The sequence below is a fragment of the Athene noctua genome, chromosome 4 (genome assembly GCF_965140245.1).
Source record: "Athene noctua chromosome 4, bAthNoc1.hap1.1, whole genome shotgun sequence".
NCBI classification, from domain to species: Eukaryota; Metazoa; Chordata; class Aves; order Strigiformes; family Strigidae; genus Athene; species Athene noctua.
The window spans coordinates 58,971,919-58,998,068 of record NC_134040.1 but is presented as its reverse complement, the minus strand read 5'-3'; the positions used below and the strand labels follow the sequence as shown (position 1 = coordinate 58,998,068).

At 43.4% G+C, this 26,150-nt stretch overlaps 1 protein-coding gene across 1 annotated transcript in view; it reads left to right on the top strand.

Annotated features, from left to right (window-relative positions):
- The first annotated feature begins 1,598 nt into the window (after positions 1-1,598).
- Positions 1,599-26,150, top strand: part of TET2 (tet methylcytosine dioxygenase 2) — a 75,665-nt gene continuing 51,113 nt past the window's right edge. The window contains exon 1 of the mRNA XM_074905497.1: positions 1,599-1,679. Coding sequence (XP_074761598.1) covers positions 1,650-1,679 — 30 coding nt within the window. The 5' untranslated portion in view covers positions 1,599-1,649. The remainder of the gene's footprint in view (positions 1,680-26,150) is intronic.

Here is a 26,150-nt window from a genome sequence, read left to right as displayed (position 1 = left end):
AATTAAAGCAAAACCAAAACCCAGAGAACAACCTATGACGTGAAAAACAAATTACTCAGCAATGACCTGAACTTCCTAGAAATCACCCCGATCTGCATCGAGTGCATCAGCTCTGGCATCTTGCTAAAGCCCTTTCTCACTAGCCTGCCTTCCCGCAGCAGGGAACAGCCAGGGATTCGGCTTCTCCTGGGCACCGCTGATGAGCACAGCACCTGGAGACCCCTCCTGCCACCTGCGAGGTGAAGGACACGTCCGCGGGTGGGAGAGGGTCTGGCCAGGAAGATAAATACTCTCCTAAAATCCACCCCTGACCCCCCAACGCCTCCTGGACAGGCCAGAGTACTTTGCGCAGCAGGGCCGGCATTGCGGACGGTGGCCACCGGGTCAGTCCAGCGCTCAGGTCTCCGGGGCCATGCTTCGGGGGTGTGATACCCCAGCGCCGGTTCTGCATACTCCTGCTCCCTGCAGCCGCCTGGCTGGAAAGGCTCCAGCTCCCCCGCTGAAGGAGGCCAGCGAGGGCCACGGGAGCGGGGCAGCGCAGGAGGGGACAGCAGCAGCAACCTGTCACCCGCTGGCGAGGGCTGGCAGGACGGGGAGACCCCCAACCCCGCTCCCGGGGCCGCGGGGCCGAGGCCGGCAGCCACAACTCCTTCGGCGGCTCCAGCCGTCATGTGCGCAAAACCGTTTTTTCCTCCGGAGCGCAATAAAAGCGGAGTTTGGAGCGGCGCAGCCGGCACCGCTCGCCAGGGATCCGCCGGGGATCACGCACCGGAGCCGCGGGTCGCGGCGGGTGCGTGGAATTGGGTGCTTGCCCGGCTCTGGTGTCCATTCAGCCCCACGCTGAGCAATCCCCGGGTGCCTGCGGGCACGGGGCTCGCTTTTGGGGAAACCCGCGGAGATTTGGGCGTGTTTTTTTCCTTTTTTGGCTTTTCTTTTACACTGCCAGCCAGCTCCCGAGCGGCGTTACCGCTCCCCCCCCCCCCCCAACCCCCAAGCCCGCAGCCGGGGGAAGAACGGCCCGAGGGAGAAGTCGTCTCCCGGAGCCGCCCGTCCCGCGGGGACGGCAGACGGGCTCCCGCGGCCGTGGGAAAGTGCCGCCGGCCCGCGGGGGACGGGATGCGGGAGGGGGGTGTCGCGGCTAGGGGGGCTGCCGCTGGCGGGCGGCACCCTGCATCCCGCGGTGCCCCACGGCCTCGCCAGCACCCGCGCAGCGCGGGGCACAAACCAGTGCGCAGCGAGAGGCGAAAACAGAAAAGGCGGCGGGGCGGGGGGAAGGGAAGAGAGAAAAAGGGGGATACCCCCCCCCCCAAAAAAAAAAAAAAAAGGCCAAAAAGCGGCAGCAGCGGGAAAAAAAAAAAAAAAAAGCGCCCCAGGCGGGGCTGTGGCCCCGCGGTCGGGGACAGGGACGGTGACGGGGGCGCCCCCGCGCCCGCCTGCACCGGCTGCGCGGGGGCGCGCGGCGCGGCGCGGGGGGGGCCGGAGGGGGGTGCTGCGCGCGCGGGGCGGTGCGGCGCGCGGGGCGGGCGCCGACGTCAGGGCGCCGCGTGCATATTGATGCGGGGGCCCGGCCGCTTTCGTCAAGGAGCAGAAGGAAGCAAGATGGCGGCCCTGTAGGAGCGGGGAGCGCGGCGCCCGGCTGTGCGTGCTGGATGTCGGCAAGGCTGAGGGACGCGGCAGAGGTCAGAGCGGGGTCCCCGCGCCGGCCGCCTTCCCCCCGTCCCCCCGGGGGTGTCGCAGGGTCGCGCCGCGCCGCCGGATGTCGGCGGGGGGGTGGGCGCCGCCGCGGCTCCCCCAACATGGCTGACTGACAGAGGCGGCGGGGGGCGCCGCGGGCCCCCGCCGCCCCCTCCCCGCGGAGCCGGCCCCCAACTTTGCCTCGCCGCCCCTCCCCGCGCCTTTGTCTGCGCGGCGGCGGCGGGGACGGCGGCGGGAGGCGCCCCGCCGCTTCGGAGCCCCCGCCGGCCGGCCGGCGGCTGCCCGCCGCGGGGCTGCCCCGCTGTCCCCTCCGCCGCGTCCCGGGCGGCCCTGCGCCCCGCGGGGGCCGGCCCTCCCGCCCCCGCTCCCCCGGCTTCCCGGGCCGCCCCCGCGCAGAGCCCCGCAGAGCGCGGCCGGGGCGGCGGCGGCGGGCCCCGGCTTTGTGCCGCTCCCCGGCCCCGGGCGGACACAAAGGCGGGCGCAGCCCCGGGCAATGGGGGAGAGGGGGGGGGGTGGGCTGCGGAGTTTGGGGAGGACGGGGGGTGGAGGGAACAAAACGCTGTGCTGGGGGGCGAGGGAGAAGTGTGAGCGGGGGGGAAGGGGGGCTCGTTGCGAGGCCTTCCTTTTTCTGTGCGATCTACACGCGCGTTTTGTCCGTGTTGCTAAATCCTGCCGTCGGGGTCACTTGCACAATGTGGCCACGGGAAGGAAAAAAAGAAAAAAAAAAAAAAGACTTTCTCGTTCATGTTCCCCTAAAATAACGCTTTCGGCGAGGGCAGACTTGTTCCCCGCCAGATGACAGACAAGAGCAACAACCTTACCACATTTGTAAGTCGGACGCGCGGCACTGTACGCTCGCATCGTGGCATTTATTGGCGTTAAATCACCCCCTTAGACGCTATCAGTCATTTTCCTGCCCTTAGTTAAAAGGAGGCTTTTCGGCTCGCGGTTTGAATCTTGGAAATTTAGCACACCCTTTTCTGCTAAGTAATTTTCCTTTTCAGAGAGTGAGGTGAAGGGAGAAGTGATGTGGTCTAGCGTGCTTCCATCGAAATGTTGCAACTAAAGATCTAATCACAAGATTTGTTTTCCGTGATGAGCGACATGCAGATGTGCAGGCTTTGAGCAGCGATCAGCAGCTCTGAATATCAGTTCAACATTTTTTTTTTTTTTTTCCTTTTCCGAATGTGAAGTTTAGGAGTTTCAGAGATGAGGAGCTACTGTCCCTAGTTGAAAGCAGGTCAGTAGGTGTTGTTTGTAGGCTAATGAGGCCATTCTATTTGCATGTTAATGGCAGGTTGACTTACTGCAGCAGGGGGTGAGTGTAGTAACATGTATATTCACTTGTGTATCTGCATGTGTATTCCACCTCAGCACTTTCTCTGGAGGTTGTAAAGTGCAAAACAGGACGTGGTTGCTGAAGATATTCAACAGGGAGATGTTAATGGTCAAGAGTCAGATAAACTCGAGTTAGAGGGAGATCTGACTGAATAAAAGGTGGCAAAACCAACACTGTTCCTTTTAAGAGACGCCATCGGCATGGCAGGCTGACTGTAGATTATAAATCATTCCTTCTCTTATCTTTTGAGAGTTAGACAAATTTCCTTAAGTGGTGCATAATGAACATATTGGTTCCTTTTACGAGTAGCCACGGAAAATGAGCATGTTTCTTTGAGCCCTTAGGGCTGCTTGCCCCTCAACTACCGTTACATTTCCCAAAACTTTTTTTGCTCTTGGTGGGGTTTGGTCTTTTCCTGGTCACCTTGCAATTACCTTTACTTGGAGGAAATTAAGCACTATGCAGTTTCGATTTAGATTACCATTTGTATGTAATTGCTAAAGGTCGGTGAGTAACAACTGTCAGGTAACAGTTTTTAATAGACTGTCATACAGAAACACTACTTCTTTCAGGTCTTTCTCGCTCAAATACGTGGTGCTTTGGTTGCTGCTGTCCTTTGACACTTCAGTTCTTAATTGGCAAAGAACTGATTTTTTTTTTTCAAAAGACTCAGAACTGGATACAAACACTGGTACTATTTTGCTGCATCTGCGTTAAGACAGTTTTGTATATCTTTTCCTGCTCCCAAATTATATTCTATCTATTATATTTGAGTCCATTGTGTCTTGAAAACATTGGTAAATCTAGCAAGTCAAGAACTTTTAATCTGCCAGATCTGTTGCTGTTAACACTTTGAAAGAATATATGCATCTTGGATTTTATCCTGCAGAATACCAACAGTTTGGAAGCAATGTAAATAAATCACTGTCGGGCAGTACTTCGTTGCTCTTCTTCGATGTCACAGAAGAGTGAAGTCAGAAAACATTTAAATCTAGCAACCATGGTGTACAGAGGAGGCAAAAAAGGGAGGACAAAGACATGAAAAATAATAGGGCTGAGGTGGTGGGACTAAACTGCTGTTTACATGAAATTAAGAAGTCAAAAGTCCATCTTTCAGTGGAAATAGTAGTTTTGTTTTGGGAAGCGACATCAAAAAACTTTGCAAATGCATCCAGGGAACCTCAGGAAGTGTTTTTATATTTCCCATTTCAGAAGTAATTATTAACAAATCTTCAAATGAAGAAAAGGTTGAATTTTGAGGCTCCCGAATTTGCTGAACTGTTCATAGTAAGGCTTTTAACGAGGACTTTGGCATTGTGCTGATTCCTGGCTTTTAGCCAGGGAAACTGGTATTGTTTTGATACAGTGCGCATGGTCCTAGACTTTGGCATGTCAACACTGTTTAAAGAACAAGAAATGTGTGCTGGATGAGGAGTTATTATGACGGACAGATTTCCAAGGTCTCTTTTGGGCACCAGTGCTGCACTGGGTAACAGAAATAGGAGGTTATAAATGTTTTGGTTTCTGTGTGCAGAATCGGGAAACCCTGTAGTTGCTTCTGGAACAGGGATTTGAGCTGCTGGAGTTGGAAGGGACTGTTCCCTCTTGTCCCGAGTACTTCAGATGCTGTGGGGACTCTGTCTCCCATATGGTTCCTTTAAATACTAGCAACAGCCAGGTGGCCCTAAAGAAAACAGGAAAAAAAACACATTTTGGAACAAATCTGCTGCTCACGTGTTGAAAAACATGAAGTTTGGGTTGGACTAATATTACCAACCCTGTTTGGGATTACAGAGAGTGCTTTTCTTCTAAGTTACTTGCATAGACAGTAGAGTGGTTTTCTCAGAGTGTGCCTAAGCAGTGACTTTAAATCTGTTTTGTTCCAAGTGGAAGATGTGTCTCGCATTTCTACAGGAGCCAAATAAGGTCCTTTTTAAAAAAATTGCCCCTTTTTCAAGGTGGACTTTCAGATGAGCTGTCAAATCTGACTTGTCACAGCGAGTGACCCTTCTGCCTCTCTCACTTGACTGCCACACAGTAGCTCTAAGCGTGGTAGCAGCATCTGTAAGCCAGCTTCACAATTGGAGCCTGAAAGTGGTAACACAGAGTTGCCAAGTTTCAAGTAGAGTTGGTGGTTATCTTGGAAACCGTGCTGGAGAACACAACCACAAATGATATTGCCAAATAATATACAGTATTTATTTAGTCCAGCTCTCTTATTGCTGTTAAGGCAGTCAGCCAGCAGCAGTAAGTGTTGTGACATCATTTTGAAAGGCAATGTGCTGGTTCTGAAATGGAGTGGGATGTACTATGATTCATTATTTAAAAAAAAAAAAAAAAAAAGCTGTAGTCTGAACAGAGATAAAGCATATGACTGCATCATGGCTAAAAGCCAAAAAGGGAATTATATGAATCAATCACACTTGTAGCATTCATTCCAATCCCCTGCTCTGTGAGGCAGTGAATACCTTCTTACTCATTTAATGATATTCTGCAGGAAAAGTATCCTTTTGAACATTGAACAAGTAACTAGTAACAAGTTGCCATAGTGCCGGTTGGTAGACTTTCAGATCGTCACTGCTTGCATGTTGAATTTGCATAGTTCGTCCCAATATCCTAGATAATAAAATGTTAGAAATGGAAAGTACCATGAGTAATCATCTCAGTCACCCCTTGAAAAGAAGTCACTTCTGCCTTCCATTAGGCTCTTTAATTTTTTATTCTTTTTTTAATTTATTTTAAAGGAAAAAAAAATCACTTATTTTCCCAAGGGATTGCTGAGTGGGTAAAGACAGAGCTGGTAGGGTTAAGGAATAAAATTCTGAACCTCCAGCATCTGCTGGACTAATCCCAAGGACAGTTGATGACTGACCCAAAAAGGTTGTTTGGATTAAAATACTGGGAATGTGCCTTGCATTACGTAGCAGGGAGTAACAAAAGGAAGGTAAAGAAAGCCAAGGTTTGAGAGGTAGAAAGAACAGCTAATTTCACCCACGTATCTTGCACTCTTCTTGAAGAAAAAAAAATTGCCCTGCCTTATAAGAGGATCAGAAAGAGTTGTTTGACTAGATGTTCATAGTAAAGGATTTTGAATTGGGGACAATTTTAAGAAAGTTGATATCCTTTGAAAAACACTTTAACAATTAAAAGCCATGAAGATTTAGATTCCTGTCTTTTCAAGCAGGCTTGTTCATCTCTATCATACACCTTCCAGAAAGCTGAATCATTTTTAGTAACCTGAACAAAATTCAGGCTGTCCTTCAAAAACAAAGTTTTCTGTGAAGGAGTTGGAGTCTTGTTGCCTTGTAGCATACATATGGCAAGAAGCCCCAGTAGGATTATTCTTAAAAATAAATAAAGGCTTGCAGTATTGAGGCTTTACTTTGACCTGATTCTTGGTGTGGTTTTTTTTTTTCCCTTTTATTAAAAAAAAAAAATAAAGGCAGCATTTCTATTGCAGTGTGCAAAGCAATAGGTTTGTTCCATGCTCAAGTTCATTAAGAAAGGAAAATTCAACATTTTAATCCTAATGAAGTGCAGCATATATTTTTAAGACAATTTCAAAGAAGTGGCAAAGGAGTGAGCAGGTGAAGGAGAAATTTCCAGGTTTAAGCTGAATTTTTTGCAGACTTATAAAGAGGGTTTTACTCTGCATGAGCTACTCTATCCTTAAACTTACATTTCAATGACTAAAATTTAAACAACTTCTCTATTTAATCTCCTTTCTAATAATTCATAAACAGTCCAAGCTTTGTCTTCCAACGTCCTGGCGTGAGCTGCTTTAAGTCACATCATGTTGGAAAAGGATTTGGCTCCATTGCAGTAATACCTTGGCTTACCAAGTGGGTAGATGTTTAAGTCAGGACTATGACTCTCCATGTGGTTGCATGCACGTGGTTAGAGTGTTTACAAACAGTGTCCCAGCATCCTCAGCAGCTGCCTTGACAAAGCCAGCCAGGACAGAGTTCTAGGAATGTCCCTGGTCCTCATGGGTGGCGGAGGAGGGAGTAAGAAATAAAAAGAGCGGAGTTTAAGAAAACATATCGTAGTTTGGGTTTTGGCTGAGCCTTCTGCATCTGTGTTGCATTCTAGATTGTTGGTTCCTTTGTCAGATGCCGCTGTTTTTTCCCCCGACTCGAGTGCAATCTGGGCTGTGTCGACACATTTGTCTGGAACGGACTGACCCTAAGTATAAGATGAGGGTTAAGGGAATTGTTGCAAAGGTTTCAAATTATTTCCCACCCCCCTCTTTTAAAAAATTTATAAGGAATTCAATCCCTGAAAGCTTTTATGACAAAACAGCTCTTTGCCATACAAGAATCCCACTGTAAGTTTATATATTTTTTTCCTTAATTAGGCATGACTCATTGCCTGCTAGAATACTAGAACAATTCCCTTTTTAAAGAACAAAAAAGAAATCATGAATCCTACTAACTTTAAAATCAAATAGTTGAAAGTCTTTATTACTTAATGAGACATGTTGACACATAGAGACGTTGCTGTTATGAAAGCTAATACCACTGCAAGGCAAGTTTTGGGTCTTCATTAGACATAAGAAGCTTGGTGAAGATTTCATTTACCCAACCAAACAAATAATGCCACCAATCTGTTGTTTAACACCAAAAAAAAAAAAGAGGAGGGAGAAGCGGTGGTAATTACTGAGGTTGTCTTGCCAAGATGGTTTCAGGAAGCGCGGATAAAAATACGTTGTAGCTGGTCAGAAGCGCCGACTGACATTGCATTTCATGCCCTCTGTGGACCTAAACCAAAGCTGTTGGAGAGGTCTGGTCTCTGGAGACACCTGAAGCCTATGCATTGAGTGCACTGTGGGGACCTTATTCACAGAGGTTCTGCTCCTCTTCCAGAAACATTATTTTCTAGTCCCATGCAGAGTTTTCAGACTTTCTCATGCAGTTTTGCAACAAGTGCTCGGGACAGTGTGCAAAGCACATTGCTTGCTTTACAAAATGAATCCTAAGAACTGGTTTTTCCTCATAGGGAGGAAGCAGTTGGTACAAGTATCTCTTCCATATTCTGAATCTGTCTAGATGAGTCATGGTATTCATCATTATGCAACAGAGTACGAAGGCCAGTCCACCAATCTTGTTATACACATGACTTCTGCTATTGTATGCTCATGTTGGTTGCTTCCATTTTATGTTAATGTTGATTACAATCACTGTATTTTTGTTATTACAGTCCACTGGTTTTTCTCACCTGTCTTCTCATTTGCAAGACACAATTATTTGGGGTACATCCAGAACCTGCTTCTGTTTCACTAAGGTCTTCACCTCCATTCATTTTCTTTTCTGACTTCTTTTTTACCCATAGTTCCCATTACTCTTGCAGCAGCTGGGTAGCAGAAGGTAGCAGCAAGAATAAAGAATGTATGAGAGAATGTGACAGGCATTTCTGAGTTTGCACTGACTATTTGTTCCTTCTCTTGCCACTTTTAGTGCTGTTAGAGAGATCAAAGGGTAAACGTTAACCCTGGGCCTGATGCTGACAGGAAAGTTTTGCCCTCAACTTCAGTGTCCTTCAATAACTTTCCATATTTGTCTGTTAGCATGAGAGACAACTGTTCGTGCAGCACTCACCCCAATTTCATGCCCCTGATACTTTTTTTCATCTCTGTTTAATCTGTTTGTTCTTTCAGTGCTACTTCACTTGTGTTTGAAGTCACATACTTTGAAGTTATACAATTTTTATACTTGCCAAAGGACACAAAACTCTTTCAGCTCTTATGTAAGCAAAAAGGAGAAAAGAATGATTGCATATTCTCTCTTGTGTGCAAGTAGTGTTACTGTCCTGCTCATGGAAAAATGAGGAAAATTAATTGTTGCAGTAAAGCAGGAATTGGTTCCCTTCTCCCAAAGTTACTAAAGTTCACAGAAGTGAGATATTTCCTTGAAGCTTAAAGTGCATGTATAGCTTAATAAAAGGAATGCAATTTATCCCTGAAACAGAATGTACAAAAGCTGGAAAATACATTGGACTTGCCTCTTCCCGGGATTTGGAGAAGTGGGGGTGCATATGTGTGTATTATACACCTTAACATATTTTCTTTTCAAATGACCAACTAATTGTTCCCACAGCACTCCTTTGCTTGTCTGTTTGATTTGAAGTTTGTGGGCCCAAGGTCTGAAGTATTGCTAAAATGGCAACAGTAAAAATTAAAAACATGAAACCTGAGCAACTGAAAGGGTCAGATTAAACACTTAACTCATACAGCCAGTAGACATTTTTGGGGAAAGAAAACCTATGCTAGAGAGTGTCCATTCCATGCACAGTTTGTGAGTGTACTCATTGCATACCCAAGAGCAAGTGAAAATATTGACCAAATAGGGAAAAGCACTCTTTATATTTATAAACATGAAAAATGCACAAAACAGGAATACACAGCCTTTCAGTTCTCTTGTTTCTATGCCGCTTTCCATACTTTCCACAGAACATTTGTTCCCTTTAAATAAGTTTGGACCTGTACTTTTCTGCTTCCCAGTAATCCTTAATGCAGAGAAAAACCTTCTGTAGGTGTAAGAAAGTTGTAGGAAAAATAAGAATTATGCTGATCTATGTTCTTTTTCTCTATTACTATGTGTAGCACCAGAGAAGTGAGAGGCCAGGTAGGAAAATGCAGATTTCTATGTATTTTTCCACTGTGCCTATGTTGTACAGTTGATAATACATTAGGTATAGGTGGCTTCTTTTTTTCCCCAGTGCTGTCAGCTGACTTGTGATCCTGCAAACTGATGGCAGCCCCTGCATTTTCACAAAGCCCTATTCGTTTTCCTTGGGCTAACAGAGCTGTAACAGTCTGCCTGTGTGGAGACACTTGCAGGAGTAAAGCACCTAGTCAGCCACATTGTACCAACTGGAAAAAAGAAAAATAGTTTTGGCGATATTTTTTTCTTTGAGAGGACAGGGAGAGGAAATGGATGGAAAGACTTAGAGGCAGGTACAGAAAATAAGAACTGATTTTTACTTCTTTTTAAACTTTTCAAAGCAGTTGCAAGTTAACATGCTTTTTGCAATAAAATATAAACTCTAGCTGATGGATTGGAAAGAAGTTTTGCCTCTGGAAGAGTGAGTCTGTAACTGCCTACTGAATAGCTGCTTTTTCTTGAAATAACTGCTACTAGCTAGTTGGAGATATTTTGTTGGACAAGCTGGAGCATGAGTCTAATTCGGGATGGCAACTCTGATGCTTCTAAATATAAGGAGAGTGAATAGAGTGAAATTAATTATTGCACATTAGGAGGCACCTCATATCCCAGCCATGGAACAGAATCCCACTGTGCTTGGGGCTGTACAAACATAAGCAATTTTTGTTCCGTTTTGCTATTTAATTCAGTAAAGGAGACAGAAAAGGGGTCTGGCAGCGCCAGTGTTAGTAACTCTTGTTTATAACGCAAAGCAGAAGCAAGCAGCTCCCTTCCAAAACACTAAATATTTGCAGTCAATAAAGCAAAGCTGCTATTGCTACCTGCTCTCTGTGTGTGCGTGTGCTAAGAGGAGTTCCAAATGAGCACTGCTGCAGTCTTTTCCCTAGGGTGCTCATATTAATGAGCAGGCAAAACATGCAAAGAGTAAGAGAAAGGGTACAAAATTAATAAGCAACAACTGAGAGCCAAAGCAGACACAGATCTTGCAACGTGGTGCAAACCCTGCTGGAGCCATTCATTTCAGTGCCTCTTTTTTTTTTTTTTTTTTTAACCCTAAAAGACATACAGGAAAGCTGTGGTATAGCTGGGAACTGAACCCATATCTCCTAAGCCCCAGTGCTTTACCCATGATACCCTCCTTCCTGCTCATTCAGAGGTTTACAGATAGTTTTCTCTGCTTACTAAGATAACAGAAGTATCAATTTTAAGAAACAGAAACTAGACTCAGAAACAAGCAGCTTTTCACTTTTTTTCAGAATGTTTTCAATAACATTTTCTCTTGATTGACAACACATTCTTTTTTTGCTGTGCAAGCCTTTGGACCTTTAAACCAACAGTGCTCATCCAAAACAACCCAACAAATTAAATACTGGTGTTTATCTCATCAAGGAAGAGGATGGCTTTTTGCACAGTGTTTTGACTGCAGCACTGTTGAAACCCTCCACTCCAAGTGAGAAAGGGTGCAGGAAAGGATGTTATTTCAGTTTTACTGGCACTGCAGGTGTCTCCATGCTCCTCCAAACAAATAAGCAAAATCTCACAATAAGCTAATTATAATTAAAAATAGTATGTTGTGTTAGTTAATTGCAGTATGTGAAACAGAGTTGTGTAAGGTCATTTCAGTAAGTAGGTACTCCAATAACTCCCATTAACCTTTAATACCCTTGATCCTCCTATTCATTCAGGCAAGATTTCCCACAGTCTGCAAAGTGTTCCCATATATCAGCTCCAACCTTCCACACGACTCCTCTTTTGATCTGCTTTATCAATTAAAGGTTGGTCAGGGTTCATGAACCCTCATGCTGACATCGTATTTGGGAGCAGGCCTCCAAGGGAAAAAAACCAAAACAAAACTAAGTTTAATTTGCTGTCAGGAATCTCTCCGCTGGAGACAGGATGCACAGACCAGTGCAGGTGACACAACCTTAGCAGCATTCATAGCTTTCTGTGCAACAGTCACCTGCATAGACCTCAACAGGAGATGGTAAATTTTAATGTCTCTCTCTGGTCTCTGGGAGTTCCTTTTGCTGTGGGTAGTCATTGCTCATCCTGCCTGGTTTGCATGTAGTGCATTTAACTGAGAGCCTGCCTTAAGTAACTTCAGCACATTCACAGACCCGTGATACAATCCATGATGAAATGCATTTGGAAATAAAATCCAATGGGTAATTTAGCTCATGCAGCGTCTCTGGATGCTGACAGAGGCAGTTGACTGTGAAGGACAGATGGATTTTTCTCTGCCACGTTTAGAGGTCTGATAGCACTGCAAATGGCTTTGGAACAAGATGGAGCAGGAGCATTCAGACTTGCTTCCCCCCATTGCTTCTCTCTCCACAGCAGTTTGGAGGTTAGGCTGGCCAAGCCCCACGTGGCTCGTGTGCACGTGGCCGTGCTGTTTATAAACACCCTCCCAGGCGCTGTAACAGGCGAGAGGGTGCCACGCTGCAGGGCCCAGCTCCTGTCGTGCAGAGCCCAAATTCACCCACATTTGTGGCTGCTTTAGCAGTCGTGGCCAAAAGCAGGGCCATGACGGGCCAGCGGAGTCTCCTAGCTCTTTTGAGTTTGCTCGTTTTACATTTAAGTGATGTTCAGGCCAGGAGTTTCGAGCAAGGTCGTCCACAGTGAGTCAAAAATAGAAACTTTATTGCTCGATAGAGTAGTAGCACTGGAGAGTGCTAGCTAGATGTACACGCAACAGTGCGGAAGGTACTCTTCTGCTTTCCAGAGACACTATTAGGGAATTGGGTACCATTTACAGTAGGGCAGGATTTCAGAAAACCTGTGGAAATGAATGGGCACGTTTTATTTTTATTTCCCGCTAACAAACCAGGGACCATTTTTTGTCCAGGTTTAAGAGACAGGTCTCAGTGAAACCAAGTAGCTTGTGCAGCTAGTATTTGAAACCACAGTTGCATTATCACTGGGGAGAAGACTGCCTTGGTTTTGCTTTGTTTTAGCAGGCCATTGGCATACAGCAATAAAGAGGTTTGAACAGCTGTGTGTTGCTGCATTAAATGGCCTCCCATAGCTGAGGCACAAAAAGACAAAGCATGCTTCTTTCCAGCCGCTTCCAGCCGCTCAGCTAAAACTGTATTGACTTACTTTTTGCTGCTCTCCTCACAAGTTCAGAGTTCAAGGACTCATATATCTACTGTGCCTTGAGTTCAGATAACAAGATATAGCTACATGGAGGGAAACAAACAGAGTTCATGTTTGTCAAAGACGAGCATTTTTCTGTACTTGTTCCCCTGTTTTGTTTTGGGGTGTGCACTGTTTATTTTTATCCTTTTGTTTTACTCTCCCTCCCAGTGCTCCCTCTCGCTTACCCTCTGCTGCGAGCACACCCTCTTCCAGCCGCCTCTGGCTTGCCTAGCCGAGAAGTGCAGACTCAGCAGGGACTGGTAACACTTTAACTCTTTGTCCTATTCTCAGCTCTCCCAGCAAAGGTCAAAGCAAATGAGACTTACAGCTGCGATTGAAACAGAGCTGGTATAGGAGGGAGGGACAACCACTACAGACTGTTACCCCTGTCCCGTGGTTTGTTTTTTTTTTTCTTGAAGCATAGAAAGTGGGTGGCCGGGGTGAGATGAAATTTTCCAGAGGCTTTGGGTGGCTCTATCTGTTAATTTCTCATTAAGAGGAAATGAAAGACTTGTGACTTTTGTTTGTACTGGCCATATCTAGCTTCATGCAACCTCTACTGATAAACAGAAATAATTTAGGAGTTACTTCCTCAAATGCCTGCAACACAGTCTTAATTTCATCTGTGCAAAGCTAGCAAAAAAGTATTACAGACATGAAGTCTCGGTTATCTGTCTTTGAAGTCATTTTGGAAAGTCTGGCAATGTGCCCTTATACAATTCTTTTTCCTAATAGCCATAGTTTTGCATTGTGTTGTGGGACCACATGGCTCCAATTTCAGTGACTTAGGGCAGAAATTAGTTTCATTTTTCTTGAGAACAATTCAGCGCTGCCATTTGCTTACGGCTGAGAGAAGGAACGTGCCTGGACGCCATCAACATTAGCATGTGTCCACATGTGCCATGTACAGGAAGAAGGTTCCCATTTGCCCTTCGAATAACCCGCCACAGAGTTTCACAGGGTTGTGAGGGGCACGCGCCAGCAAGAGAGTTGGCGCTTGTTGGCTTAGTGACATCGACACTGGCGCCAAGGTTTACCTCTCCACTTGGCGCTCCAGGTCATGCTGGTGTCTGGCCACGTGCTTACACGCACATGGCAGCAGTGTTTACAAACATGACCCCAGAACTCTTACAGGCAGTTATGAAAGAGTCAGTGAATGCTGCATCCCGTGCGCAAGGGTGACCTAGATCACTGGTGCTGGGACTGAATAGCGAGGCGCTCTTACCGAATGCATGCTCAGAGCACATCAGACATTTGAGGCATATGATTTTGCTCCCAAACTGTTTTGAAATATCATTGCCACCATGAGGGAGTTTTCTACCGTAAACTAAAAATAGCTACTATTACCTAGCAGGAGCGGCGGGTAAGTGATTCAGCAACTCAGGGATAGAAGTGACTGTGTTCTTCAGCACCGTAAGCCTGTTTCTGTGTGGAACTGACTCAGAAAGTACATAAAATTTTCAAAGCGGGAAGGGAAGTGCAAACCTGGCTTACTTTGGCTAAAAGAACAGAGCACTGCTTGATTGTTTGGTTCCTGATTGACTGATCCTTTTTTATTCCTTTATTAACACTTGCACTTGGGCACTAATGAATGCTTTGTAGTCAGGTTGTGACCACCCATTTAGGAAAAAAGATGCCTTAGTGGTTTCAAATGACACACCTCCATCTTCAAAATACAAATAGCACTTTACAGCTGGCTTGGTTTTTTGACATGGGCCTTAAGAAAAAAATGCATAGCTGAAACACCCCTTTAGCAAACCAGGCATTGTAGGCTCAGCTGTCAAATGTCCATATTCTATCTTCATATACATTTTTTTTTAAAGTCACTTTTAGACACAGTAGATGTCTACTTAAAAAAAAAAGTCAAAGTCCCTTCCTTACCCTTGAAGTTCTTCAAATAAGTTTGTATTGTATGCCAAATTACTCTAAAACAGTTTCCTTCCTAGAAGTTAGCAATTTATTGTAAAATGGAAGTACATAGTCAGATGATTAGTTTTTAACAGATTCTAACGTTCTTGAAGTTTTCTGAGAAACACATGTATGGGGAAGAAGACAGCTATATAACTGTGAGTGGTTGCCGAAGATAAACAGAGCTTTCTTGAAAAGCCTGCTAAACTAGCAAAAATAACACATGCTTGTTAATAAATCACTTCCAGTTTTTACTTTTGGAATAAAAGAATTTAATCCCAGCTTTGCAAAAGCCTACTAAATGGTAAAGGACATTCCCCCCCCCCCCCCCCCAAATAGAAAGATTGACCTTTCAGAAACAGATGAGATGGTAGAAAAATGGTAGTTCTATTTTACATTAGTTACTATGATACATCTCTGTGTTTGTAAATATCATGATGACAAAGCCCTTCAGAAAGATACACTATGAGCTTCTCCATGCCTCTTCTCCAATGTGATTTAATCCCATTACTAAATAAAACTTTTGTAAGTATAAAGCTAGTCCATAGTCTTCACCTTTTCCATCCATACTCATGGCAGCTCTGCATTAGAGTTGTCAGAGCTCCCGCAGAATTTTTTTCACGGTGTAAACCAAATGAAACAATAGAGGCCAACACATGTCCACTCTGGCCTGGTCACTAACTCATTTCATGTGGTCAGATAGCTCTGAGCTGAGCAGGTGAAGTGCTCTGCAGTACAGCCCCTGACCCATTGCTGGTTTTGTCTAGTCTCCTAGCTGATTTTTAATGTTGCATTCAGAATGTGAGCAAATGTGCTTGTGTCAGTTATTGATGTCTTTTCACTGCTGAATGTTCATTACAATGTTAATTACACTGTATATAATAGACCTAGCAATAAGAATGGAAGTACTGAAAATAGGTCACTGCTGTGTTCCTATTTTAAGAGTTCTTTGTAGCATTTCTCCTGCCTGAGGAAAGCAAATCCACCTTACTGTGAAACTGTACAAGTAAGGCCAGACTTGGAGAGAGGAGAACTAGAGTCTTACTATCAAATCTTCTCTAAATGTATATAGCTTTTTTCCTGGGTACATCATTGTATATCTTCTGGTATCTTTCTCCAGAAGCCCTGAAGTGCTTTTTAAAAATGTTCTGAATCAGAAAGTACTGAGGTTTACAAGGACTGGTATATTAGTATTTATTATGTCTGTGGGCTTTACCAGTACATTTAACTTAACCAGTGTAAGATCTGCACAGATACACAAATTCTGTGTGTGGTGAATCTTTGACTCAGAGATACTGTTACCATTTATGATATTTTCTTACATTATATGAAGAGCTTCTTTTAGTCACCTAGTGTAGAGAATATCAGGAAAGAAATGCTGCTTATTGAAGATTATTTTATTCAATGCTTTTGCCTTTAGTTGGGGGCAGGATAGAAGTGAATAGTGTAAGATTACCATTGTGTGCTACAGGGTGAATACCGCCATTGTGTCAGTTGAGATGAGTATCTCAAAATAAATACAGACTCTGTCATGGGTTTGTCCTCTAGGTAAAAAAGTAATGGAAATCTTGTTTAACAAGTTCAGCAAAAGGCACACCTAAAGTTTAATTATGTCTTCAGATGCATGGCTGCAATTCTTACTAAAGAGTTTTACCCAAGTACCAGAGAACAGACTTGGGACTTTCAATTTTTCTTATACTTAGAACATATGCTGATCAATAATCATGTCAGTGCATAGTTTGGGGAAAAGAATCCCTTAATGTAATAAACAACTATCCCGAGCCATAGCTTTTCTCTGCCACATGTGTGTGTATGAGCGAGTGAGAGATTATTCACCAATTTCTAATTTTCTGCCAATCCCCTTCTCCTCCCAGCCCCCCTTCAAAAGTCAATCTACAAAAAAAAAGGCAAAAAAGGGGAGATGGAGAAGAGATGAAACAGCGCCTGTGGTATTTACCTGAGGGATTTTTCATTGATGTCTCTTGGAGATGGGAATTTTGGATGGGATCTGAATTGCACTACCAAAATTTGCAGCACGGAATGAGGCAACAGGACTCCCTGACCCAGGAAATCGACAGACAGGGACCACACTGTTCCTCTGTCTTTGTGACTCATTGCTTTCTCAGCAGAACACAGTTCCTTAACAGACCAACTGCTTATTCTTTTTGTGCACAGAGAAGAAAACGTACAGAACACCTGCTGGACAATACATTAAGTTATGTTAACATTGTTGTGTTAACATTAAGTTACATTAAGTTAAAGGCAAGGTAGGAACATGCAGCAGGCCTGCAGAATATCTGCTCAGTGCAAACCACAGGCAGAAAGCTTCCCATCACCCTACCTAAAAACAGAAGTTCTGTTAATTTCAGAGTCACAAGAACTACAATGTGTACAAAAGAGAACAAAAAAACAATGAAAGGAGTAAGGAGTATTTTAGATTTTTACAGTACTGGGGAACATATGGGGGAAATGCCCAGAGATGTTCTTAGGAAAGCAAGGAAATCCCACATTATAGAGTAAGTTTAAAAAAAAAAAAAAAAAGTTGGCTGAGCCATGTCAGCAATTGCTCTTCATGTTCACAGGATTAAACCAGTGAGGTGCTGATGTTTCTTCCCACATCTTTCAGTACTACAAGAAACACTACTGTGCTTTGCTTACCAGCCTGCTTTTGGCCATGGCCAAGCTCCAAAGCTTCAAAATATGATGAAGCCCCCATTTCTAGAAGCCAAATTATACATCAGTGAAAGAAAACTGCCTTTATCATGTAACAGGCAAACAGCAGAAACCCTGATTTATTAATTCAATAGAGATATACCAGAAGCAGCAAAATCAGGTCCTCTCTTTTACTTGTGTTCCACTGTCCTTTATTTATTTCCTAATCACTTTTCCTTGCCATAGGTCCACAAGTGTTGATAGGATGGGTGTCTCAAGCACAGCAAATGTCATGCAACTCCATGTGAAAGAATGTCCTGCTTCGGTGTAGTTTTGATGTGGAAAACTAGGGTTTGTTTAATTTTGGGGGAAGAGTGGTCAACGTTTTCCCTCTGTGACTCCCTTATGGCCTGTGCAAATTTGCTTGCACCCTCATCCAGGATAATTCTCACCAGAATATACTAAATGGAGTTTCCCTGTACTAGTGCACAGCAGGGAGAAAGACAAACAAATAGTTCCTAAAAGTTGTATGAAATAACCATGGAAGAGGCCATTTAATCCATCTTCTTCTCACAGGCCAGATAAATGATAACTGTCACTTTTGACAAACACTTGGATAATCTGCTCTACAAGACCTCTTCTTTTGGAGATTCTGTGTTCTTCCAAGTCTTCCTATTTTGATCAACTTTCTTCAATTTGGACAGATATAGGATGCCAGGTGAGGCATTGCCAAGGCTGAGAAGAAAGGTAACTTAATGCCTGACAAAGCCACACAAACAGGACTATAGCCTGTGCAAAAATTGTGTTTTTTCTTAAAAGGGTTGACATCAACTCTTCAGCCTGATACTCACTGTAACTCCAGGAACTGCTGTTCCTCATTCATGTTTGCGCTCACAATTGTGAGACACTGTCCTTGGGTTACCAATATAAGAAACCCCAGAACTTCAGAAAAAATGCTGGTGTGTGAAAACAGAGAAGTTGGTGTCATCAAGGAGGAGTAAATGCATACCGGAGGAATCTTAAAATGAGTAATTATGCATTTTTGTGAAGGTCTGGTGATCCACTAGACTGAATTTCTTGGACAAGGACCATGTCTGTGTTACTTGGGCACACTGCTGCTATTGCATGCATGGTGTAAAGAGTTCCTTCCTACAGAACAAGATCAGGACAGTATCATGAACAGCTTAGTGTAGGCTGTAGCTCAGTGTGGTAGTAAAGACAAGTGGGAAGAACAGATGCAATACAGTACTTAATCTTAGTAGTATGTATGGTTTTGTTAAGCTGTAGTGGCTGGAGATGGAAGCATGTTTCAGGGAATGCAAAACACTAGAAAAGATTTCTCTTGAAGCTAGTGTCAGGTTTTGCCATGGGAAGATATGAATTTTCCTCCTCTTGTTCCAGTGAAGTTTTCAGATGAAATTTTTAAGTTATGAGCATTCCCATGTATTCTGACTCCAAATACAATAGCCTGTGCTGGGTCAGGGCCTCAGAACAGGCAGTACAGGATGAGGGAGCAGGAAGTAGAGCTCAGTGAAAATAATGTTGGAGGGTGAGCTAGATACCATACGTTCAAGGCAGAGAAGGGCTCTCAGGAACTTACCTTTGGCTCTCTAGCACAGTTTGAAGAAAGAATAATTTGAAAAAGTAACAGCAAACATATTTCAAATTGCTGAAAGGAAACAAATATGACTGAGTGTGCTTAATCTAAGGACCTTGCTGTCACAGCCTGTTGCTGATGTAGGTTCATTTGCAAGCAGCAGGCTTTTCTGTGACTTGGGACAACGTCTAGGCTCCTCCTCCTTAGGATACAATTTATAGGGGGTTTTAAGTCTCATGGCTTTGGCTGTAAGCTGGATGTTGGTTGAATGCATTACTGCGTGTTTATACCTTTCCCTGAGGCATCTGTCCTTTAGCAGGCTATGATAAAACCAGACAGTTGTTTGCTTCAGTGTGGCACTTCTCAGCTGCTGCTGGCAGTTTCTGTGTGCTCCCTCCTTTAAAGACTTTGCCATAATACATCTGAGAGTACCGCTACAGCTAGCAGGTCAAGGGAGGTGATTTTCCCCCTCTACTCCGCTCTTGTGAGACCCCACCTGGAGTACTGTGTCCAGCTCTGGAGCCCCCAACGTCAGAATGACATGGACCTGCTTGCTGCAGCAGGTCCAGAGACCATGAAAATGATCAGAGGGGTGGAGCACCTCCCCTGTGAGGACAGGCTGAGAGAGTTGGGGTTGTTCAGCCCGGAGAAGAGAAGGCTCTGGGGAGACCTTATAGCGGCCTTCCAGTACTGCAAGGGGGCTACAGGAAAGATGGGGAGGGACTCTTCATCAGGGAGTGTAGGGATAGGATGAGGGGTAATGGTTTTAAACTGAAAAAGAGTAGATTTAGATATAATGAAGAAATTCTTCACTATGAGCGTGGTGAGACACTGGCACAGGTTGCCCAGAGAAGCTGTGGCTGCCCCTGCGCCCTGGAAGCATTCAAGGCCAGGTTGGACGGGGCTTTGAGCAACCTGGTCTAGTGGAAGGGGTCCCTGCCCATGGCAGGGGGGGTTGGAAGTGGATGAATTTAAGGTCCCTTCCAACCCAAACCATTCTATGAAAACAGGATCAAGAAAATCTCTTATTAGGAGTAACACACACAAAGTGACTAACTACCCCAAGAAGCTATTTTCTTCATTTGTTTGTTTTTGCAGCACCCAGAAAGTTGTAGTTTGTGCCACCAGCAGCTAGTGTGGTCACTTAAACATTCTTTCTAAAGCAGTGGCATGAACTGTTAAATTATCTAAAACAAGCAAACCAGTGTTCTTTTTTTTTAAGATTAGATTGAAGGAACAGGAAAAAGCTCTCTCCTGTAGTTCTTTCCTTTTGTTTCTAGTTTTAATATTTAATAAACATGTGATATTGTTTTAAGCTAGTCCTGATGGTCTTGTGAAGTTAATATTTAAAGCAGATGGCTGCAGTGCTTTAATAAGATGGTTACTATAGAAACACAAGACTGTGAAAGCAATAGTTTCTGTAACGCATGGTCCCCTCACTAAACATTTTAAAGACTCTTGATCTACATGTAGCAGGCCTGGAGAAGACTAACGAAGAAATGGTGAAGAAAGATAGTATGCCTGCGTGGAGTATTTACTTCAGCTGGGGGCCACTTAAACCTAGCTGGATAGCTAACATTTTTGTGGCTCACTAAAGAGCTGCTTGAAACAACATGAAACATGAGAAGAGATAAGCAAAAATATTTATGGAGGAGATGACTGTGGGCAGGAGACAGATCATTTCAGTTATCTTTTTTTGGAAGGTGAGTCGGACGCAAATATTAATACAAACAAATTTAAAAGCACAAAACACCCACAAACAGTTAGCTAATATACCCAAATATTTACTTTGCAATCCTCAGGCTTTTTGTTTACTTCATCCTTGCATATCTAACCTTGCCTATTAACACACTTGCAGCCTAATGATTGAGGAAGGACACATCATGTACTTTCAGGGATTTGGGCTTTTCAGTACTGTTTCTAGTTTTCTTTATTCTGCCAAAACTGTTTTAACCTGAAAGTACCTAAATTCCTCTGCATGTGCCAAAGAATTTTAAAGGCTATGACACAGACTTTAGAAATCCTTTTAAAATGTTAATTATATGTATGAGAGAATATGAGTTTGCACTAAATCAGGATATTCAGGGGGGGCAAATGGCAATCTTTTTGGAAGGATTACTGGTTCTCCTGTGCCGAACTGGATGGGAAAGTGCTGCCTCATCTGCCTGTGTCTCTGCCTCCAGGGAATTAAGTAGTAGTTTTCAGTAGTCACAGAGAACAAGTACAGGGAGCTATTAGTTGTAGAATCATAGAAACAATGAAGCAAAGAAGGTTTCAAAACAACAGTAACTTGATGTAAAGATAGCACTTGTGAGAACTATCCATCCTTTCATAAAATCTGGGCATCTTGCGGGAACTCATGTATCTTGCAGTATAGCTAGCAACAGTGCTGACCTGGCCTAGGTTCAGAGGGAACTGGAAACAACTTGGGCATTTTCTTTTGCTTCATCCTTTCTCTTGTTTCTTTCTGTTCTCCTAAACTCAGCAGAGGTATTTATGCTTGCATGGTTTTGATTCCCTTCGCACTTTAAAACACCTAAGCTGGGCAGGCCCAGTTGTAGGGTTTTCGTTTTTTATGAAGCTGAACACATCATTTAAATAAAAAGAAAGAAGGGAAAAAAGCTGTGAGAAACACTCAACTAATAGGGTTTTCCTCTACCCCAACACTCAATTTGTTTCATCAGTTCCTGTTTCTGTATGGTCATATCTGATTCCTTTACGGGCTTTTTCTATGACCTAAAACTTTCAGAGGAGGAAAACCACATATGATCTAAAACGCCTCCCACCTTTCTGCTTTGTCACTATGGTCCTCATCACTATGAACCTCTACACATCAGTCAAAATACATCTTGCCTACTTTGCACCATCCTTTGGTTTCTTTCCTTGGAAACATTCAAATATTATACCTCATCTCACTCATGAGGCTTAGCCAGCTTCATTCCTGCTTGTATTTTTCTCTCACCCCTGCGAAGTATTACTGTGAGCAGCACTGCCCACAGCTTCACAAGTTTAGCAAGTCTAGAAGTCAGAGGTATTCCCTGCCCTGCTTTACATAGTGTCTGCTTTGGTTTAGATGTATTTATAGCACAGCAGTAGAGCTGTAGTCAAATACTTCAAAACAAACATCAAGCCTTTCCTCAAGAATCTTAGTTTTAGATAATTCTTCAGTACAACAGTCATGCTCTGTGGATGAGGAAGCTCACTCTCAGACTTACCCTAAGTGCACTTGCACATACACTAAACACACAGACACAGCACACAAAACCAGACATAGTATCTGTCTCTATTTTCATAACAGGAATATTTTTAGGCATGACAGATATTATGAAGGAACACTGCCCAGCTGCACTCAGGATGGATGGGGCAGGCTATTTCAAGTTATTACATAGCAGTTCTTAAAAAAGAAAGCTTTGTAGCATGCAGGTGAAAGCTTAGCAGGGAAATCTGTCCCTGGGACACCAGCAAAAGGAGTGCTAGAGAAATGGGTAACCCTGTGGTCTATACGTAAATTTAGACCTGGTGGGATCTCTCTTGGTGGCCTGAGGAGGGCTTGCTTGATGCATGAGCACCTATTTCCAGTCCTAGCCCTGGACTGCTGCTCCATGTAGGATTGTAGTCCCTGCACTGAAAATCTTTTTCCTCCTTTCCCTTCATCAACTGTAGACCTGAACATGAGCACTTTTCCACAGTGGTGATTAGTTAGTTTCACAAATAATGTAATTGACTGTAATGAGATCACATGTGGTTTTAACTGCATCCATGTAAGACACTCACAATATACCCCTTTGGGAAGAAATGGATAACAGTGAGCGGAATCAAAAGCACATTATATCCTTACAGTGTCTAACAGAAGGAGGCTTCTGGCTCAGCTGAGGCCTGAAGATTGTGGTACATAAATAGCACATAAATATTTTTTTCTGTATAATCTGTTAATTATTTGTAAGTGCAAATACTGGGTAGAGGTGCAAAAATCAGGACCCCACCAAGTGAGACAATGTAAAGTTGAGAAAATCCTTGCACCCTAGAGCTTAGAATACTGCTTTTATGGTAGAATACAAGAGTCAGAAGCAGAGAGCTCTATGTAGGAAGATAACAGTGGAAAAACACAAACCCAGGTTTAGCACAGCTTGCAATAGTAACATTTTGCCACTTGTCTGTGGTGCAATGGCTTATCATTCACGTGAACAGAAGCAGCAAAAAAGTCTGGTGATCACAACCTCTGGGAGTACTGCTGTTGCGATTATCTCATAGCACTATCTTCGTTGGTCCTAAAGGGCTGGAAATCTTTTACACTGATGCAGTCATAATTAAATGTGATCCCACTGCAGTCAGTGGAACTATTTGTGGAATTAACTAATCACCGCTATGAGTAAGGGGCTCATAAGTCAGCCAGTAGTTACTGTGGGAAGCCTCTGTGGCTTAAACTGAAAGCTGCTGAGAAATGTTGATATTTAAATGGCAGACACAGTAGCTCAAGAACACGGGAAATAAGAAACTCTGCTTCTAACATTTCCTGGTATATGACAGTTTTGATAAGGGGATTACTCTAAACAAAATTCTCAGTCTCAAGTATGTTCATAGCTTTAATTAGACCAAGCGTAGATGGAAATTCACAGTCTACTTAACCTTCTATTTAAATCTCTGATATGTTCCCTTTGCACACCTGTTTGAAATAAAGTATGAGTGGAAAAATAACCTTGCGGTGCTCATTCAGGCTTTTGTTGTACAAGATAGGTGGCTGTGTCTGGGTAAGTTGTCTTAGTTACTTAGTAGTAAGAGTAAATTTTTTACTAGGCAACTGGGATCTGTGTATGGAGAATGCTTGTTAATGGATGCAGTGGGCAACTGCAAGGAAAGGGTTACAAGAGGATACTGTAAACTAAGTAGCGTGAAGACTCTCCACTAGCTAAGTCTCATAAATTGCCACAATAATATGCAACTAATATGTAATTCTGTCCTGGTTCTGTCTGTAAATTATATTTTCTTGAGCAAAAATATACTGTTAACTCTTCTAAAACCACAAATTTGAATGTTACAAGATAAGGAGGTTACTTCTGATAGGCAGAACCTACCCTCATAGGTGAAAGTGTGAATATCAAGTCTTTAAATGTGATTTCGTATTAACTTTGCAATACATTCTGTGTTTGCTAAAGGGGATCTTAAGTTTGTTTAATTTTGAAAAAACTGTACGCAGGGGGGCTGAAGATCCTCACTACAAATAAAAATTCACCTTGTGTGGTAAAATTAAAGGACAGAAGTGGCAGCTGACAGATTACAGCATCACAAGAATCATGCAGCTCTACCCACCACACCTACCAACCTGACCGAGGAGACCACAACCCGCTAGCTATGTTCTAAATTACAGGTGTTGCATATGTGCTGACACTCTTTTTATACATAAATTCTGAAAAGACATTCTCACAAGAAGATGTAACCACATGAGAAGACTCTTGATTTATTAAAAAAGTATGCTTCTTAAACACCCCCGCCACACTCCCATAAAAATGGTGCTTTTTCAAAATTAATCCTAAACCCACTGAAGTGACTGAAACAAATCTGATTTCAGTGATCTTGGGATCAAATAATTAATTCTGATTAAGCAAATGCCGCCCAAGTGTAAGAGTATGAAGAAGTGCATTGACTTTTCATTAGAAAGCTCCCATTAAAATTGTGCCTGAATTGTGTTTCTGATGAGCCCACCAACCTTTGGGATCAAAATTTCTGGTGATTTATATTTTAGCAGCTAGCATGCCTAGACACTGAGTATTCTCTTTGCCTGCTGACTTCCCTTCTCCCCCTTCTCCCTCCCCTGTATTTACTCTGTTCTTTTCCTATCAGTACGTGCCACTGTACTCTACATTGTGCAGTTGCATTACCATTTATCTGATAGAGCTGAAAGCCTAGATCTTTCTCTGTAACTTTTGTGAGCCAAACTTTAAAAGCTTCTCCTTCTCCTCCCCCCTCCCAGATCCCTTCAGGGAACAAGCTATATGAACAAGAATACTCACAGATCTCTCAAGAATACAAATTATGTTCTGAACAGAAAGTTGGCTCATGCATGTCAATTACTTGTTAAAAAGAATAAAACATTCACCTATAGTTAACCTTTAGAGAGAATGGAAAAAATAAAGTTATTGCATGCTATATGCTATTTACTAAAGTGTCAACTGGCAGGATGAACTGTAGAGCAGGGAAAAGAAAGTTGCTCTAGAGGATTCTGGGAGAGTAATTTTGAGCCAGCAGAGAGAGAGAAAGTCTCTCAGCAAAAGACAAAATTGATTTGTTGCCAGGGTGTGCAACATGGGAAGAAGAGACATGCTCAGCAGTGGTGCTTAATTGTCCTTTTTATACTCACTGCACTGTCTGTAGTCAGGAGAAAAAAAAAAAAAAAAGCCCAGTCCTGAGTCAACTCATGCAAACGCAGAGGAGTTTTGGCCTGCCTGATCCAATGGCCCTGCTTAAGCTCATTGCTTACATGTGTTAATAAAACACCTGTGGTTTCGGTCACTAGGAGATGTGCTGTGGATTATTTACTTCAGAGAAAGCTTGTTTCTGGTGTATCTATTAGTATGTGCCTTTTCAAAACTTTTGTTTTTTTGTTGAAGAGGATCCCTCCCCTTGTATTAATGCAAGTAGCGTTTGAGGCTTGCTTTATTTATTTATTGCTGACTTTGCCCTCTGTTGCGGGTTCTCAAAGCAGTAGTATCTTCAGGAGAGGATTGCATTGACCTGTAATGGCACAACTGGAAATCTGCCACTCTCATTAGATATGATGAGCTTACTCCATAACTTACTAATGTAAACATCTGGAAAAGTAATAAATAGGAGGACAGGGGGAATAGAATTTACCTGGCCAATAGTAAAAGCATCAGAGCTGTTGGACAAGGTAGTGAAGCATGCTGCCAACAGAAATGAGATAAACATTTTTTGTGAAGATGCATAAGTACAGTTAAGAGTCCCTGAGTTTGAAACTTTTTTTGCCCAACTTTTTTTGGACCTCACTCAGTTGAACCCATGCTGCTTCACAGTGCCAGTGAGAACAGACTCACCCCCTTCACACTGAAGTGGTGTACTGTAGACCTTTTCATACATGGTAAGTCCCAAAACATCCCCTACAGTTTAGTTGATAAAGTAAACCTCTTAGGGCACACTATAA